We start from the raw sequence: 14,894 nt of genomic DNA, 5'->3' as shown, positions 1-14,894 counted from the left end.
TTGAGCTTCAGGTGAAGTTTCATGACAATTAAAAGAATACCTGTGATGGTAACATTTTAAAAACTCTCACGCTGTTCTTGACCAGCCATTCACTTTTAGACAGAAAAGATACTTTAGCGCGAAATGTGGCCCTAGCAAATGAAGGTGCTTTGGATTCAATCTTACTCTGTGGCGCCAAAATGCGCACCAGAATCTTGGCGCAATGGTGTTTTTGCGTTCCACCACTGTCAAGATGCAGCTGCAGTAAATGAACATCAAAGCTAAACACCGTTCAGGTGCAGCAGCAGATTGTCACAGTGGCAGGTAAGACGAAGTGGGTCTACCTCTGATTAAGGCAGAACAGCACAGACGATGGGATGGGTGAAACAGGCAGTGCCTGCCTTCTTTCACCACGATGAACGTCAACTAGGCCAGCCCATGTGCGATCTATCACTGCTTACTGGTGGTACTTGAGCGTGGTGCTTGTCTTGAAGCTCTCGCCGCACTCCTCGCAGGCGAAGCCACGATCCTGGCCGTGGCAAAGGCGATGGTTGCGCAGAGCCGTCTGGCTGCTGAGACACTTGCCACACTGCTCGCACTGTGGCCGCTGCCGGCACTGGCGCCGCTCCATGTGCCGCTGGTACCGGACCTGCCAGTGCAATACACCATTACGTGGCTTTACACCAGCCGAGGGGAACAACCACGCTGGTGGCTACTAGCTCCATTGTGCTGCCGGTCTTCGTTGGTTACGCTCAATCAATCAATGTAACATAACAAAAAGAAATCTTACATAACGAGCATTCTGTCAAATCCCACAATTCATTGAAGAGTTGTAAGAGTTGTGCCAGGAAAGTAAAAATTTCGACACACATTATTAACATTCCCCATTTTCAATGAATTTGCAGTTGGTGCCGCGTAGAGTTGCTTTAGGACCTTGGGAAACATTGCAGGTAACAGTAGTATGACGCTGTGGAATGCTTGAATAGGTAATCGCTCACCACTCAACCTGCTTCCTGTTTCAACAAAATATAAAAAACATGCCCCGCATAGTTCATTGAGGACACTGGGAAAAAGCAACTACACACCTGGTACATTAGGTAAAAAGTCGGAAGATGAGTGTTGAGTAATTATTCCAAGAGCACATAATTAACGTACCATAAACACTGGAATATAGGTCAAGTTAAAATAAGTTGAAAAGTGCTTGCTAATCTTATTTGGAAGTCTGGCAGAATTTTTCTTGTTGCCTGGCCACTGTAGGACAAGGAAAGAAAAGTGAGGAAAGTATTGGCCTTTATGGTGCTATTGCAATGATGAACGGCGCGAAATTTGCACACAATGTGCAAACTTGCATTACTGCTGCCCCGGGGTGCAAAATTGGCAGGTCTCGGCTTGATTTTGGTGTGCTACATTTGAAAATGATGCAACAGAATACACAGAGGCGAATGCGAGAATGGCAGCACTGCACCGTTAGGTTTCCACAAACAGAAAGTGAAATGCTGCAACTATGGTGGGTGCAACCGTGAATTTCATAGGAAACTTCATTCTGGGACCGCTACACTGTTTATAAGTGAACTCCAAAACATCATAGCAGAATTTATTCACGACCATTGTGCACGAGAACGGCTGCCTGACGAGTGAAATTGGCGGCACAGAAGAGAGGTCTCATCGGCCAATGCAGTCTGTCGAACACGGCGCAGAAAACCTCAAGCTGCCGTCGATGGGGGCTGGACCATCATAACGAGTGAATGGCCAGGAGTGATGCAAGGACGCCTACAGTCTGCTGCAGAGATCGCCAGCACACACCTCGAGCGCCCACTGCATGCCACTTGTGGCCCGAGTCCTGTGCACCCATAATGTGCTGTGGGATGCTGTACATGGCTGTCTGGGTACGAGGACATCAACTGTTAGTGTGTAGTAAATAAACTACTATGTTCTGTAGTGCAACTGCACTGAAGAATGCCTCTTCTTTCTTTTTTTTTATTTTATCACCTCAAAGCCCGGGGTCGACCTACATTCCGGACCGAGTTACATTCCGGTTTATTAGTACACACTTCTTACTTTTGGTACATGTCACTCATGGAGTGTTCGCCATTTCCAGTAAATATTTTTGGTGGTTGTCCCAGGAAAGTAGTAAACGTTTACCCATTTCATATTATGTCTTTAAATGGGCCAAAAACGAGAGTTTAGCAACTTTAATTTGACCCCTAATTGACATACAGAATTCAAAATTTGCTTACTTATTGCCCCTAACATTCCCCACAATTTCGTAACATATAAACTTCGTGACTTTACTAATGACTGATTGCCAAGTGCACCAAGTTGGAAAACAGGACGCTACACAAGAAGAGACACACGGAAAGATACATAACCTGAAGAAGGCTGAGAACTGTCACGGCATAAGCATGGTGTTTTCAGCACCACAAAAACTTGCGTGGTTGTGTTTGCATGCTTGAATGCACTGGTGGCTGTGGTAAAAAAGCTAGAAAACTCGCATGTACGCTGCGCTGTGGGAGTGGCACATGGGATCACACCAACTTGGCGAAGATCCTGCATAGTGTAGACGGCTGTGCACGGGAGCATCAGCTGACTGTGAAAAATAATGAAATGCCTAATTTGTCCACACATTGAGCTACCTGTGAGGTGCAATTTCATTTTACCAAGATCACAGGAAGAAGTGTTTTTTATCAAAGGAAGAGGTAGCGTTTGTGTAAATGACACATCTATATCGTTGTTCAGTGCAGAAATGTCTTTTTTGATAAATCAGATGCGGTTGTGTGGGGATGTGGGGAAGGGTACGCATCTTTCGTTCGGTTTGCATGCGCCTCCGCATGCACTCTCTTGTAATGTGATATTTTATAGCACCCAATGTTGCAATAAGCCAGTTGGTAGCCTGCGATCAATCTTTCCGTGTGGCTCTTCTTGTGTGGTGTCCTGTTTCCCAGTTTTGTGCATAGAGTAATCAGTCGTTAGAATGAACCAACTGGCCCTTCGAAACATACTAATTAAAAATGGCTGATGTAGTTTTTCAGAAAACTAAAACTGGCATATAACGTTTCTGAGCACTTCTTCTCCATTAACAGCTTTGCTGAAAAAGAACATAAAAGAAAATTGCATAAAAGTGTACAGATCTGCATCACGCAAGAACTGGAGCAATTTATTTTAAAAGTTGTTGTCCGTAGGCCAACGAATGTAGTTGTCCAGTACACCTGACTTCAATCCGGCCTTTCTCGGTATATTCAGCCTGATTGCATGCGTTCCAGGGCACAGCCAATACAGAAAGTGTCGACTGAACGGTTGCCACCAGGTCTGCCAACAGTGACGACAACCAGCAGTGCATAGGCAAGGCCTTTGGTGAAAATTACGGTGAAGAAGCTGCACTCTTGCCGTGGCCTATATTTTATCACCCATTTTTTCCTTGTGACTATAGAAGAAGCAATTGTGGTGGCCTTCATGGCGAGCCTTAGGCTGTTCAGTTGTTGACCCACTGTATCGAGAAACCTCGTAGAGCAGTTAATGCGTAACGGTGAATGCCCAATGGAGTTCCGACACATTCCATTCAAAAAGGAAGAAACTTCTTGACAAAAGCGAAAGCTCACCTCACTGGAGAACTCCTTATCACAGCGGACACAAGCGTAAAAGCGAATCTCCGGGTGGGAGGACAGGTGCTCCTGGATGTGCCCCAGGGAAGCCCCAGTGTAGGCACAGTAGTTGCACTTGAAGTATGGCTGCCTGAAGCCACATGCCTGCAGCATGTAGTACAGCATGAGTCTGCTAGCTGTTACTAAGGTAAATGTGAGTACGTATAAGAATGCTTGAGGTCTCAACACAAAATGCTTCTTGCCGATTCTTGGTCAAGTCCCAAAATCTCCAAGATATGAAATACAAATGATCAAGATTAACTCCTCATTACAGGTCATACTGGCTGCACAATCAGTTCAATTTCATGCAGATCTACGGAAAGACTAATTCATTTAACTACTTCGCTCTTCCAAGAGCCATTCGCCTCTGGAACAATCTTCCTAATGCCATTGCTTATGAGAGTGACCAGGAAAAATTCCGGCATCTTCTAACAACGCATTTTTCAAACTCGACATAACCTAACGTGTTATCTTTTCTTGAGTTTCCCATTATTATTGTGCTACTACCCCTTAAATACTGTTTTGTTATAGCCAAATATTGTCTCGCTCGCTCTATAATTCTATTGGTTATATTTTACTTTGTGCAAATTTTTTGTTCACTGACCTCTCGCGTTCAAAACATTCGGTTTGTCTTTTGTACAATTTTTAACACCACATTGCTGCATGTTAGCACATTTCTTACACTGTATTTTTTGTATATGTATTCACATATGTATTCTAATTATTTTATAATCTTTTACTGTACTCTCCCCCTTACACAATGCCTCTAGGGGCCTGTAAGGTACCCTTAAATAAATAAATATTTCACATCTTCACCTAACACTTTGCTGAAAAATGTGGCACGTTAGCCTGAACCCCCGCAATGTACAGTACACAGTGCATAATCACAGCACTGTTCTGTGCGGTTCCATTTAAAACTTCCTAATGCTCTCTTAACGTAATTTTCCCTGTATACCAATCGCGTGATTGTGAAAACCATGAGCTGCGTTTTGTAAACGTTCTCCTTCAATTATCTTCCTTCTTTACAACAAGTGCTCTTGAATAACTGGTTTCACAATTCCACACTGTGTTGCAAGGCAATCCCTGCACTTTCTGTGCTCACACGTGCTGCTCGCTTTGTTCCTGGGAACACTTACCATGGTTTGCTTCCAACAAGGTGCAGAGGCCATGTTTTTCTAAATGGCAGCAGCAACCGGCATTAATATTTTGCAGCTCAAATGAACCAACATGTTGAAGTCTGCAGGCCATTCTAGCCAAGTCTAGAAGACACTGAATAGCAACACAAGGTCAGTTCTGTCTGGTGAAGTATTTTCTCAATGACTGGATTTGCATTTGTTTGTTGCAAAGAAAACGTTGACTACAATGGTCTTGAATTTTTAACCGAACCTTAGTATGGTGTCACATTGGTGTGCTAAGTTATTATGATCACATTAATATTGAAATCAATACGCAGAAAGATACTGCCACGTAGTAGTGACAGTGACGAACACAGCAGCAAAACTATGGATGAGGAAACTTAGTTTTTATTGGGTGAACTTGTGCCCACAAAAACAGGCTGTACTCAAAGCACAACGATAGCGGCAAACACAGTTGGCGATCGTCGAAATCTGATCTGCAGGTGAAGCTCGTCGGCTTTTATGCTACATCACTCACCGAAGGTGCCAGTATAATCGCTGGTGCCCACGTGGTTTCCAGAAGGGACTACACAGTTCGCGTCGTGCATGCAGTTTGATAATACAAGGTTTGGCGAGGACACACACAACAGATAGAATGAACAATAACATTCGCGTATGTTCCAAATCGTGCAGGCGAGTCTTGTGCTGAGCGGTAACGTTTAACATTTGTCAGCTGGTGAACAGCAGTCATCGGAGAAAGATAACGAAGCATACATGTCAATATCTGACAGGCCAGGGTACTTTGAAATAAAATAATAAAACAAAATAAATATTGAAGTATACAGTACGTTCGGGTTGTTTTTGTACCAAAAAGAAAAGAAAGCTTCTCAGGATGCGCTAGGTTGAATCCACAATTCTTTAATTAGTTACCAAATTCAATTATGGAGTTTAATGTTCCAAAACTACATAGTGGATTATGAGGGATGCCATAACATAGGGTTCCAGATTATCCTTGACCACCTGGGATTTTTCGTCCAATGCATGGCACGCAAAGACATTCTGCCCCCATCGAAATTTCACCACCAGTCTCGGGCCCCTTCAACAGCAGAATTACGGATAACTTTGTGAAGTTTTCGAGATCACTTCTCGTTTCGAATGGATGGATGGATGGATGTTATGAGCGTCCCCTTTGGAACGGGGCGGTGGGTTGCGCCACCAAGCTCTTGCTACTATGCTGCCTAATATCCTACCTAGGTTAACCAATGAAAAAAGAAAAAAAAAACACTATGAACTACCGCGTCCAAACTTTCTGATCCCCTATTGCGAATTGTGCTTTTGTACGTCTCCGTCTTTTGTCGTTTCCCTACTTTTCTTCCACCAATCCTCCAATCGCCTCTTACTAATGTCTATTGCGGACCTGTTTGCTTTACCACTGCTCCCGCTGAACCCAAGGGCTTCAAGGAGGCCAGTGGTGCTTAAATCGACCGCTGGGTAGACGTCTTCACATTCTAATAAAATATGCTCCGTCGTTTCCCTAGCTTTACCGCAACAAGCACATGCTTCTTCTTCCTTCTTATATCTCGCTTTATAGGTGCGTGTTCTAAGGCATCCCGATCTCGCTTCGAAAAGTAATGAGCTTCCCTTTGAGTTATCATAAATGGTTTCTTTCCTGATTTCGTTTTTTCCTCTTAAGTAGTTACTCATGGCAAGTTTCTTTTCCATTGCCGCCACCCATGAGATTAATTCAGCCTCTCTGACTTTCCGCTTGACCTTCCTTGCTGCTGTGTTGCCCACCCCACAGGCCGCATACTTGCTGGTAAGCTTCCTAGTTCTTTTCCTCCACTGTGAATCAATGTTTTGCCTGTACAGATACCTGAACACTCTCCCAGCCCATTTACTTTCTTCCATATTCCTCAGCCGTTGTTCATACTCAATTTTACTGCGAGCTTCCCTCACTTCAAAACTAGTCCAGCCCATATCCCCCTACACAGCTTCATTTGTAGTCTTCCCGTGAGCGCCCAATGCAAGGCGACCCACTGACCTTTCGTTCCCGTCGAGTCCTGATTCTACCCCTCATTTAAAGCAAACAACCGCATTTCCAAAAGTAAGTCCTGGAACCATTACCCCTTTCCACATACCTCGGAGGACCTCGTACCTATTGTATCCCCATAGCGCTCTGTGCTTCATTATGGCTGCATTTCTCTTCCCCTTTACTGTTGTGTTTTTTTCCTGTGTTTACATATATCTATTGCCTTCGTTTATCCATATACCAAGGTATTTATATTCTGTTACCCGAGGTATTTCTTGACCCTGTATTTCCAATGTCTGTTCACTGTTTGCATTGAATACCATAACACCTGATTTTCTAACACTAAATTTCAAACCTAAATTGTTGCCTTCCTGTCCACAGATATTAGCCAGACGTTGAAAATCACTTTGCTTGTTAGCTAGCAACACAATGTCGTCCGCATGAAATAACCCTGGGAGTTGCTGCTCTACTACTGTACCCGCCTGTTTGTATGAGAGATTAAACCCACTATTACTTCCTTCTAGCGCCCTCTCCATCCTCACCATGTACATCATAAACAGCAGCGGGGATTAAGGGCACCACTGCCTCAGTCCCTTGTTGATATGAACTTTCTCCGCGCTCCTCATCCCTTCCCATTCAACGCAAACAGTATTTTCTAGGTAAATCTCTCTCAAAAGCTGTATACAATCGTTACCTAAGCCTTCCCCTTCCAGAATATCCCACAATATGTTGCAGTCTACGTTGTCGTAGGCTCCTGTAATGTCTAAAAAGGCCACATACAATGGTCTGCTTTCTGCTTTTGATATTTCAATACACTGAGTAAGAACAAACAAGTTATCGTCCAAACGCCTACCTATTCTCAAGCCATTCTGAAGCTCTCTCAAAATGCCATCATTCTCTGTCCATGCTTGAAGCTTTAATTTGATTGCCTGCATTGCTAGCCTGTATATTACCGATGTAATGGTCAACGGTCTATACGAGTGAATTCTGTCTTTCTCCCCCTTACCTTTATAAATTAAATTCATTCTACTTTGTTGCCAACTGTCTGGTATCCGTCTATCTTTTAAAGTTTTTTCCACTGCTTTCACCAGAGCTTCCTTACTTTTTGGTCCTAGTTCATTTATCAGCTTAACGGGAACCTCGTCTAGCCCTGTGGCTGTGCGCTTAGGAATTTTCTCTTCCGCTTTCTTCCAGTTTAAATTTGTCAGAACCAGCTGCTTTTCCTGGGTCTCTTTCATGCTCTTTTTTTCCTCAAATACAACCTCGTCATTGCCTTGGAAAGATTCGGCTGTTATTTTTCGGATGCAATTTATTGCCGCTTCTCCTTCCAGTCTGCTTTCATCTTCGTCTAGGATATGTTGTTGTATTGTTGTTGACTTCCTGCCTAATAATTTTATGTGGTTCCAAAATATTCTAGGTGCGGCCTTCTTTTTCTCACGTATTTCTGACAACCAACGTTCACTTTCACCTTTTAATTTTGCTTGCACCAGTATTTGAACCATAGACTTTTTCTCCCGGTATATTTCCCATTTACTAGTTACTTCATCCTGTGACAACTGCGCCTTCTTTGCCTGCCTGTGCTCTCGAGATGCTTTCTGTCGTTCGGCGATCACTTCTCGTATCTCCTTGTTCCACCAGCTTTTTGGTTTCTTTTTTCCTTTCCAACGAACATGTTGTTTCTCTTTCCGTATTTCTGTCGTTATTACACTTAGAAGCTCACCATATTCCCACTCTTTACTTGGCCATTTGCCAAGTTCTTCCTCAACCACGAATGCTTCTGGGATGGCAGCGCCACCTATCGCCAAGGTCGAGAGCTAGGTGCAACAGCTAGCTTGTACTGATTTTACCGCCAATTGGCAGGCATGAAAAGTACAAATACAGTGTGCTCCCAGCATTCATATTATGCTGTTTCTCACAGTTTGCATGCAAGCTTGGCAAATAAATAAAATCACTTATGTGCACCATGTATGCAAAATCTAATGTGTAATTGAATAATGTTCTCTGGATGTAAACAAAGCTATCATGGCATACTACAACTCGCTTTGCACAAAGTTTGTTTGCACCACAGTAATGCAATTTTCCTTAATTCCCACTATTATGACAATGTTTAGTTAGACAGACTAATGGATGGCTTTGGGGAGTAATGCACGGACAGCAGTTCCAAACCTGTGGCCAGTGAGGTCACCGACTGTCTATCTGATGCCAGAAGCCTGTGTAGCAGCGAATATGTAGGTCAATCACAGTCACTCAAGGACAGTTCCCTTCATTTGCCTTCTGCAATGTCAATTGGAATAAAATATTGCTCCAAGCACTCCACATACTTGTCCCATTCCTGGCTGCTTTCCTCAGTGAAGAGTTCCAGTATTGGCACACTGGTTGTGGTTGGTCGTGGATATTGATGGCAAGCACACGTAGCGACAGCTGGTCGTGGGCATTTTCCATTCTCACCACCAGTTGTAATGAAGGAGCAATACTCATAGCAACACATCAAACATTTATTAGTTGCACACGAAGCCCATGACGGCCCTTCTGTACAAATGGCAGTTAACTGCACTGCTTTACTTCTTGTCTTCACTGTACCAGCCCTGGCTGGTCGTGGCTTATCATTATACTTATTGTATTTGCACGAATCTAACATGCACTGGTTTTTTTTTCCAAGAAAATCGGTCCTAGGATTGCCTGTGCATGACGAAGCCAGAATTATGGTTGTGGTCTTGGCAAAAGCCTATCGTTAGAGCCGTAAGACACAGTGTGTCATCGCCATGACAAGATGGCAACAGAGCACTTTTTCATGAAGGTTGCAGTGGTTTCATTTTGTGCTTGACTATGACCTGGAGTGGCATTCTCGAGCAATCATTTTTTGGAGGTACTACCACTTTCGCGAGATTTTGCATGACTCAGTACCGGATGTGTCAGTGTGTGCAGCTGCCAGCGTTTCTGGCACTTTGCTAAGCTCGCCATCTACGCATAGTGCCAGGCATGCTGTTGGCTGCTTGCTTCAACTGTAAAGTGACAGTAGTATCTCTCCAAGTGATAGTAGTGACCGCTCTAACAGATAATGTACCTGTGCGCTTGGTATCTATAGACAATGAAGCGCAAATGGCAATGACAACATAGTGCTGCTTTCATTATGGAAGCCCAGTTAAAAGTAATAACTTTTCCCTTATGTGAAGATAAATTCGGCATGTCTCAGTTTTTTTTTTTTTTTCTGATTGCAAACCCAGGTGCCATGTATATATTTTTTCTTTTATAAATCAGGTGCATGTTACATTTAGCTGCAGTTTTATTTTCTTACAGTAAACCTGCAAAAATTGGGGGCATGTCAGATTCAGGGGTGCATTATAATCTTGTAAATATAGCAACTTAAAATTACCATTAGTTCTAGTGAATAGAAGCTTGAACAGTAACTTGCTGAAGTGCTATTCAGCAAGCACTCCCGGATGTGTCTTATTGCAGAGACAATTTTGGGGCAGATGTTAGACATCTTTTCTAAAGTGTGATCCACATCAAGCACTGCATTGGGTAAGGCGACGAACTGGGCTAGGACGAGAGAGCACAAGCTAGTACCAACAACTGTTGTTGGTAATTTGTGCTCTTCCGTCCTTTGTGGTGTGTCTGTGTCATTTACCGAGATCAGTGTCACTCAGCGCAGTTTAATATGAAACACTGCATGCAACAATGTGCAGAAGCCTACACAGACGCTTGTTAAGCTCGTTAGTATAAAACATGACAGACTTACAATCTCAGGATGCATGCTTGTTGATGGAGCAGGAGCTGTTGTGACCATGAAGTGACCTGGATAGATGAACACAGGGGGAACATGTTACAGTAATGGTAGCTCCGTCTAGGTGGCTTTGCAAGTTCATAAGACGTCAGCACAGAATACCCAAAATGGACACAATACTTGGCCAAAAAGCGCAAAACGCGCTGTGCTTTGGGAACTCTGGATGGGTGACTTTCATGTTAAATTTGATGGATCCAGGCTATTAAATTTATTTATGGAATATTCAAGGTTCTAGTACAGTCAACCTAATAGACGTGTCTACAGCAGTTGGAATGACAACACCAGAGAACATGAAGTAATTCAAGCATGCAAAAAAAAAATGCATAGCTGCTCGCATAACTGACAGAGATTAACATAGAAAACGTTAGAAAAGGACATTATCAAATTTTTTTGCTCATTCTTCTCATACAGACATTACTGTGCAACTATTTTTAGAATTTATCAACTCTGTAAGTTGTAAAAGTGACATACCATAATCTCATCGTACAAAACTACTGCTTCTCTATAAGGTTTTTTTTAATGCCTAGTAAATGATCAATCAAACGTCCAATATGACATCACAATGCAAAATCCTAGGGACGAAGTCACAGGCAACGTTCTTGCACATGAATGGCAGGAGGCACCACAAAATTATGCCTTGGCCGGAAATGGCTGTGCATCATCTCCAAGATCACAATTATTTGAGATCAGAAGGCATGCTGCTGCCTGCCTGAGTGGGCCTTTTGAGCACATGCAAGGCACCCAAGCTGCCTGTGCACTTAGTCCGATTTCTACTGCAGTCCAAACGGCAACTACGGGCACCACGGAGAAGGGAAACTGAGGGGCCTAATTTAAGTTAGTCACACGTGAAGCCCACAGATAATGAAGCCAAGGAAAGCATAGGGGAAGTTATTTGCGGTTCTTAATTGCAGTGCAGAAATGGTAAGCTAAAGAGAAATTCAAGCGAGCGAAAAAAAAAATAATCTCGCCACTGGTGGGAGCCATGCCTACATCTTCCACACCATGCTTGTGCTGCTCTGCCAATTGGTGCCTCTTCGTCCGCTTTCCCAGATATTTGTGCAGTCAATGGCAGTGGAAGGGGGCCATCCTTTTAACTGCAGCCATCACATAGCAAGTGAAATTTTAGGAGACCACATACACTACATTAAAGCATCAATGCTTCCGGAGTTCTCCTTTTGTTTACTTTCATTTTCTCTTTTCCTTATCATTTCTACATCTCAATTAAAAAAGCAAGTCATTTCCTCTATGCTTTGCTCGGCTTCATGTGGTTATGACTATGGGCACCATGCAGCTTTTGGAGTGCTTACTGTAACATATCAACATACTCCGCTGGCTTCTTGACTTTAAATGTACAGTCAAGTCTGCTGTCAAATAAAACACCTAGCTACTTATAAAGCCAATTTGATGGCAAGCTTCCATCACCTTTATCAGAAAGAAGTGGCTGGTATACTTATTTGGACATACATGTATACATAAAAAATTTCACACTCTTTGGCCATACTTGGTCCTTGCACCACAAAACATCAAGCTCATCGGGCATTAATGTCTCTGGGCCCCTCTGTCATATGTCAGTAAAACCGTGTCAACTCCAAGCTGTACAGACTGGAAAAAATTTTGACATATGCGGAATTTGGAGATAAGTGAAATCATGAAAATAAACGCTTTATTAATTTCAGATAATTAGGGACTAGACTCCAGGCAACAAAGCAATTTGAGAACGCTGGAGCCCGCTTACCGTACATAAACCTCATGGAGCCTTTTCAAAATGGTGCCAGTAATGTTCTTGGTCAATCACTCTCGCATGACTTAGCCACAAACACGTGGGCATCTATGGACAACAGTGTTACCGGCACTCTGCCAAGGCAGCATGCTTGGCATTGAGTCAGATTATTGATCCTAATGCAAGAATTGAAGCCCATGATTCAAGGAGTTCATAACTAGCTCAGTATGTACAAAAAAGTTGATGCTGCTAATTTCTGCAGTGTAATTAATTCTGGACAATTTCACTCAGTAAACTGAAACTGAGTTGCGGAGAATTGTCTTTCGCACATGCCCACCAGCCATGTGCTGTTTATGACTCGTCATTGCACAAGCATGAAGCAAGTGTCCTCGTCTCGTGGGCTTACATGACCGCCTGCTTCTCCGGTTTGGGTGCACCAGTGCGAGGGGACTCTGCTCAAGAGCACCAACAGTGTTGCTCAAGGTCGGGAATAATACTTCTGGCTTGTTCCAGAAATATTATGGCTTATGCAATAACCTGAAAAAGCACAGCTTTCAAAATCGATGTCTGCTACTCAGTGGGAATTGTCATGGGGTGGAGATGTGGACACCACAATCAGGCACTGGTTGCACTCCCTGGCTTTCATCTCTGACATGGTCGGCACCACACAAAGTGCAGAGGCACACTCGGCTCTGGGCAAAAAGGGTCGGCTAGTTACCCCGTAAGCACCGGTCTGAGGAGGCATTTTCACAGTCGACATTTTGAGATGTATGGGGTCCGGCATAAAAATTTTTCTCACCGCGGTGGGAAAAAAATTCTGACTTAACCAATATCTTGAGATATCAAAGTTCGAGTTACGAAGGTTTTACTGTAATAATACATGGCAGCATACTAACTGTGTGTTTCCTTTAACAGTTGGCCATACTGTACCGTTGCTCTGCATGTACATATTTAGTTACTTATTCATCATCATCATCATCATCATCATCATCATCATCAGCAGCAGCAGCAGCAGCAGCAGCAGCAGCAGCAGCAGCAGCAGCAGCCTAATTACGTCCACTGCAGGGAAAACGCCTCTCCCATACTTGTCCAATTACCCCGGTCATGTGCTAATTGTGGCCATGTTGTACCTGCAAACTTCTTAATCTCATCCGACCACCTAACTTTCTGCCGCCCCCTGCTACGCTTCCCTTCCCTTGGAATCCAGTCCGTAACCCTTAATGACCATCGGTTATCTTCCATCCTCGTTACACGTCCTGCCCATTTCTTTTTCTTGATTTCAACTAAGATGTCATTAACTCGCGTTTGTTACCTCACCCAATCTGCTCTTCTCTTATCCCTTAACGTTACACCTATCATTCTTTCCATAGCTCGTTGCGTCGTCCTCAATTTAAGTAGAACCCTTTTCGTAAGCCTCCAGGTTTCTGCCCCGTACGTGAGTACTGGTAAAACACAGCTGTTATACACTCTTCTCTTGAGGGATAATGGCAACCTGCTGTTCATGATCTGAGAATGCCTGCCAAACGCACCCCAGCCCATTCTTATTCTTCTGATTATTTCAGTCTCATGATCCGGATCCACAGTCACTACCTGTCCTAAGTAGATGTATTCCCTTACCACTTCCAGTGCCTCGCTACCTATCGTAAACTGCTGATCTCTTCCGAGACTGGTAAACATTACTTTATTTTACTGCAGATTAATTTTTAGACCCACCCTTCTGCTTTGCCTCTCCAGGTCAGTGAGTATGCATTGCAGTTGGTCCCCTGAGTTACTAAGCAAGGCAATATCATCAGCGAATCGCAAGTTACTAAGGTATTCTCCATTAATTCTTATCCCCATTTCTTCCCAATCCAGGTCTCTGAATACCTCCTGTAAACACGCTGTGAATAGCATTGGAGAGATCGTATCTCCCTGCCTGATGCCTTTCTTTATTGGGATTTTGTTGCTTTCTTTATGGAGGACTACGGTGGCTGCGGAGCCGCTATAGATATCTTTCAGTATTTTTACATACGGCTCGTCTACACCCTGATTCCGTAATGCCTCCATGACTGCTGAGGTTTCGACTGAATCAAACGCTTTCTCGTAATAAATGAAAGCTATATATAAGGGTTGGTTATATTCCGCACATTTCTCTATCACTTGATTGATAGTGTGAATATGGTCTATAGTTGAGTAGCCTTTACGGAATCCTGCCTGGTCCTTTGGTTGACGGAAGTCTAAGGTGTTCTTGATTCTATTTGCGATTACCTTAGTAAATACTTTGTAGGCAACGGACAGTAAGCTGATCGGTCTATAATTTTTCAAGTCTTTGGCGTCCCCTTTCTTATGGATTAGGATTATGTTAGCACTCTTCCAAGATTCTGGTGCGCTCGAAGCCATGAGGCATTGCCTATACAGGGTGGCCAGTTTTTCTAGAACAATCTGCCCACCATCGTTCAACAAATCTACTGTTACCTGATCCTCCCCAGCTGCCTTCCCCCTTTGCATAGCTCCCAAGGCTTTCTTTGCTTCTTCCGGCGTTACTTGTGAGGTTTCAAATTCCTCTAGACTATTCTCTCTTCCGTTATCATCGTGGGTGCCACTGGTGTTGTATAAATCTCTATAGAACTCCTCCGCCACTTGAACGATC

At 43.5% G+C, this 14,894-nt stretch overlaps 1 protein-coding gene across 7 annotated transcripts in view; it reads right to left on the bottom strand.

Moving 5' to 3' along the window:
* Nucleotides 1-14,894, bottom strand: part of LOC126536175 (uncharacterized) — a 181,389-nt gene that overhangs the window by 21,703 nt on the left and 144,792 nt on the right. For all 7 annotated transcript variants that reach the window (XM_072287426.1, XM_072287427.1, XM_072287428.1 and 4 more), the window contains 3 exons: nt 10,501-10,556; nt 3,576-3,722; nt 441-628 (listed from right to left, as the gene is read on the bottom strand). In XM_072287426.1, coding sequence (XP_072143527.1) covers nt 441-628; nt 3,576-3,722; nt 10,501-10,556 — 391 coding nt within the window. The remainder of the gene's footprint in view (nt 1-440; nt 629-3,575; nt 3,723-10,500; nt 10,557-14,894) is intronic.

Source organism: Dermacentor andersoni, chromosome 3 (genome assembly GCF_023375885.2).
Source record: "Dermacentor andersoni chromosome 3, qqDerAnde1_hic_scaffold, whole genome shotgun sequence".
NCBI classification, from domain to species: domain Eukaryota; kingdom Metazoa; phylum Arthropoda; class Arachnida; order Ixodida; family Ixodidae; genus Dermacentor; species Dermacentor andersoni.
This window is presented reverse-complemented; position numbering and strand designations above follow the sequence as displayed.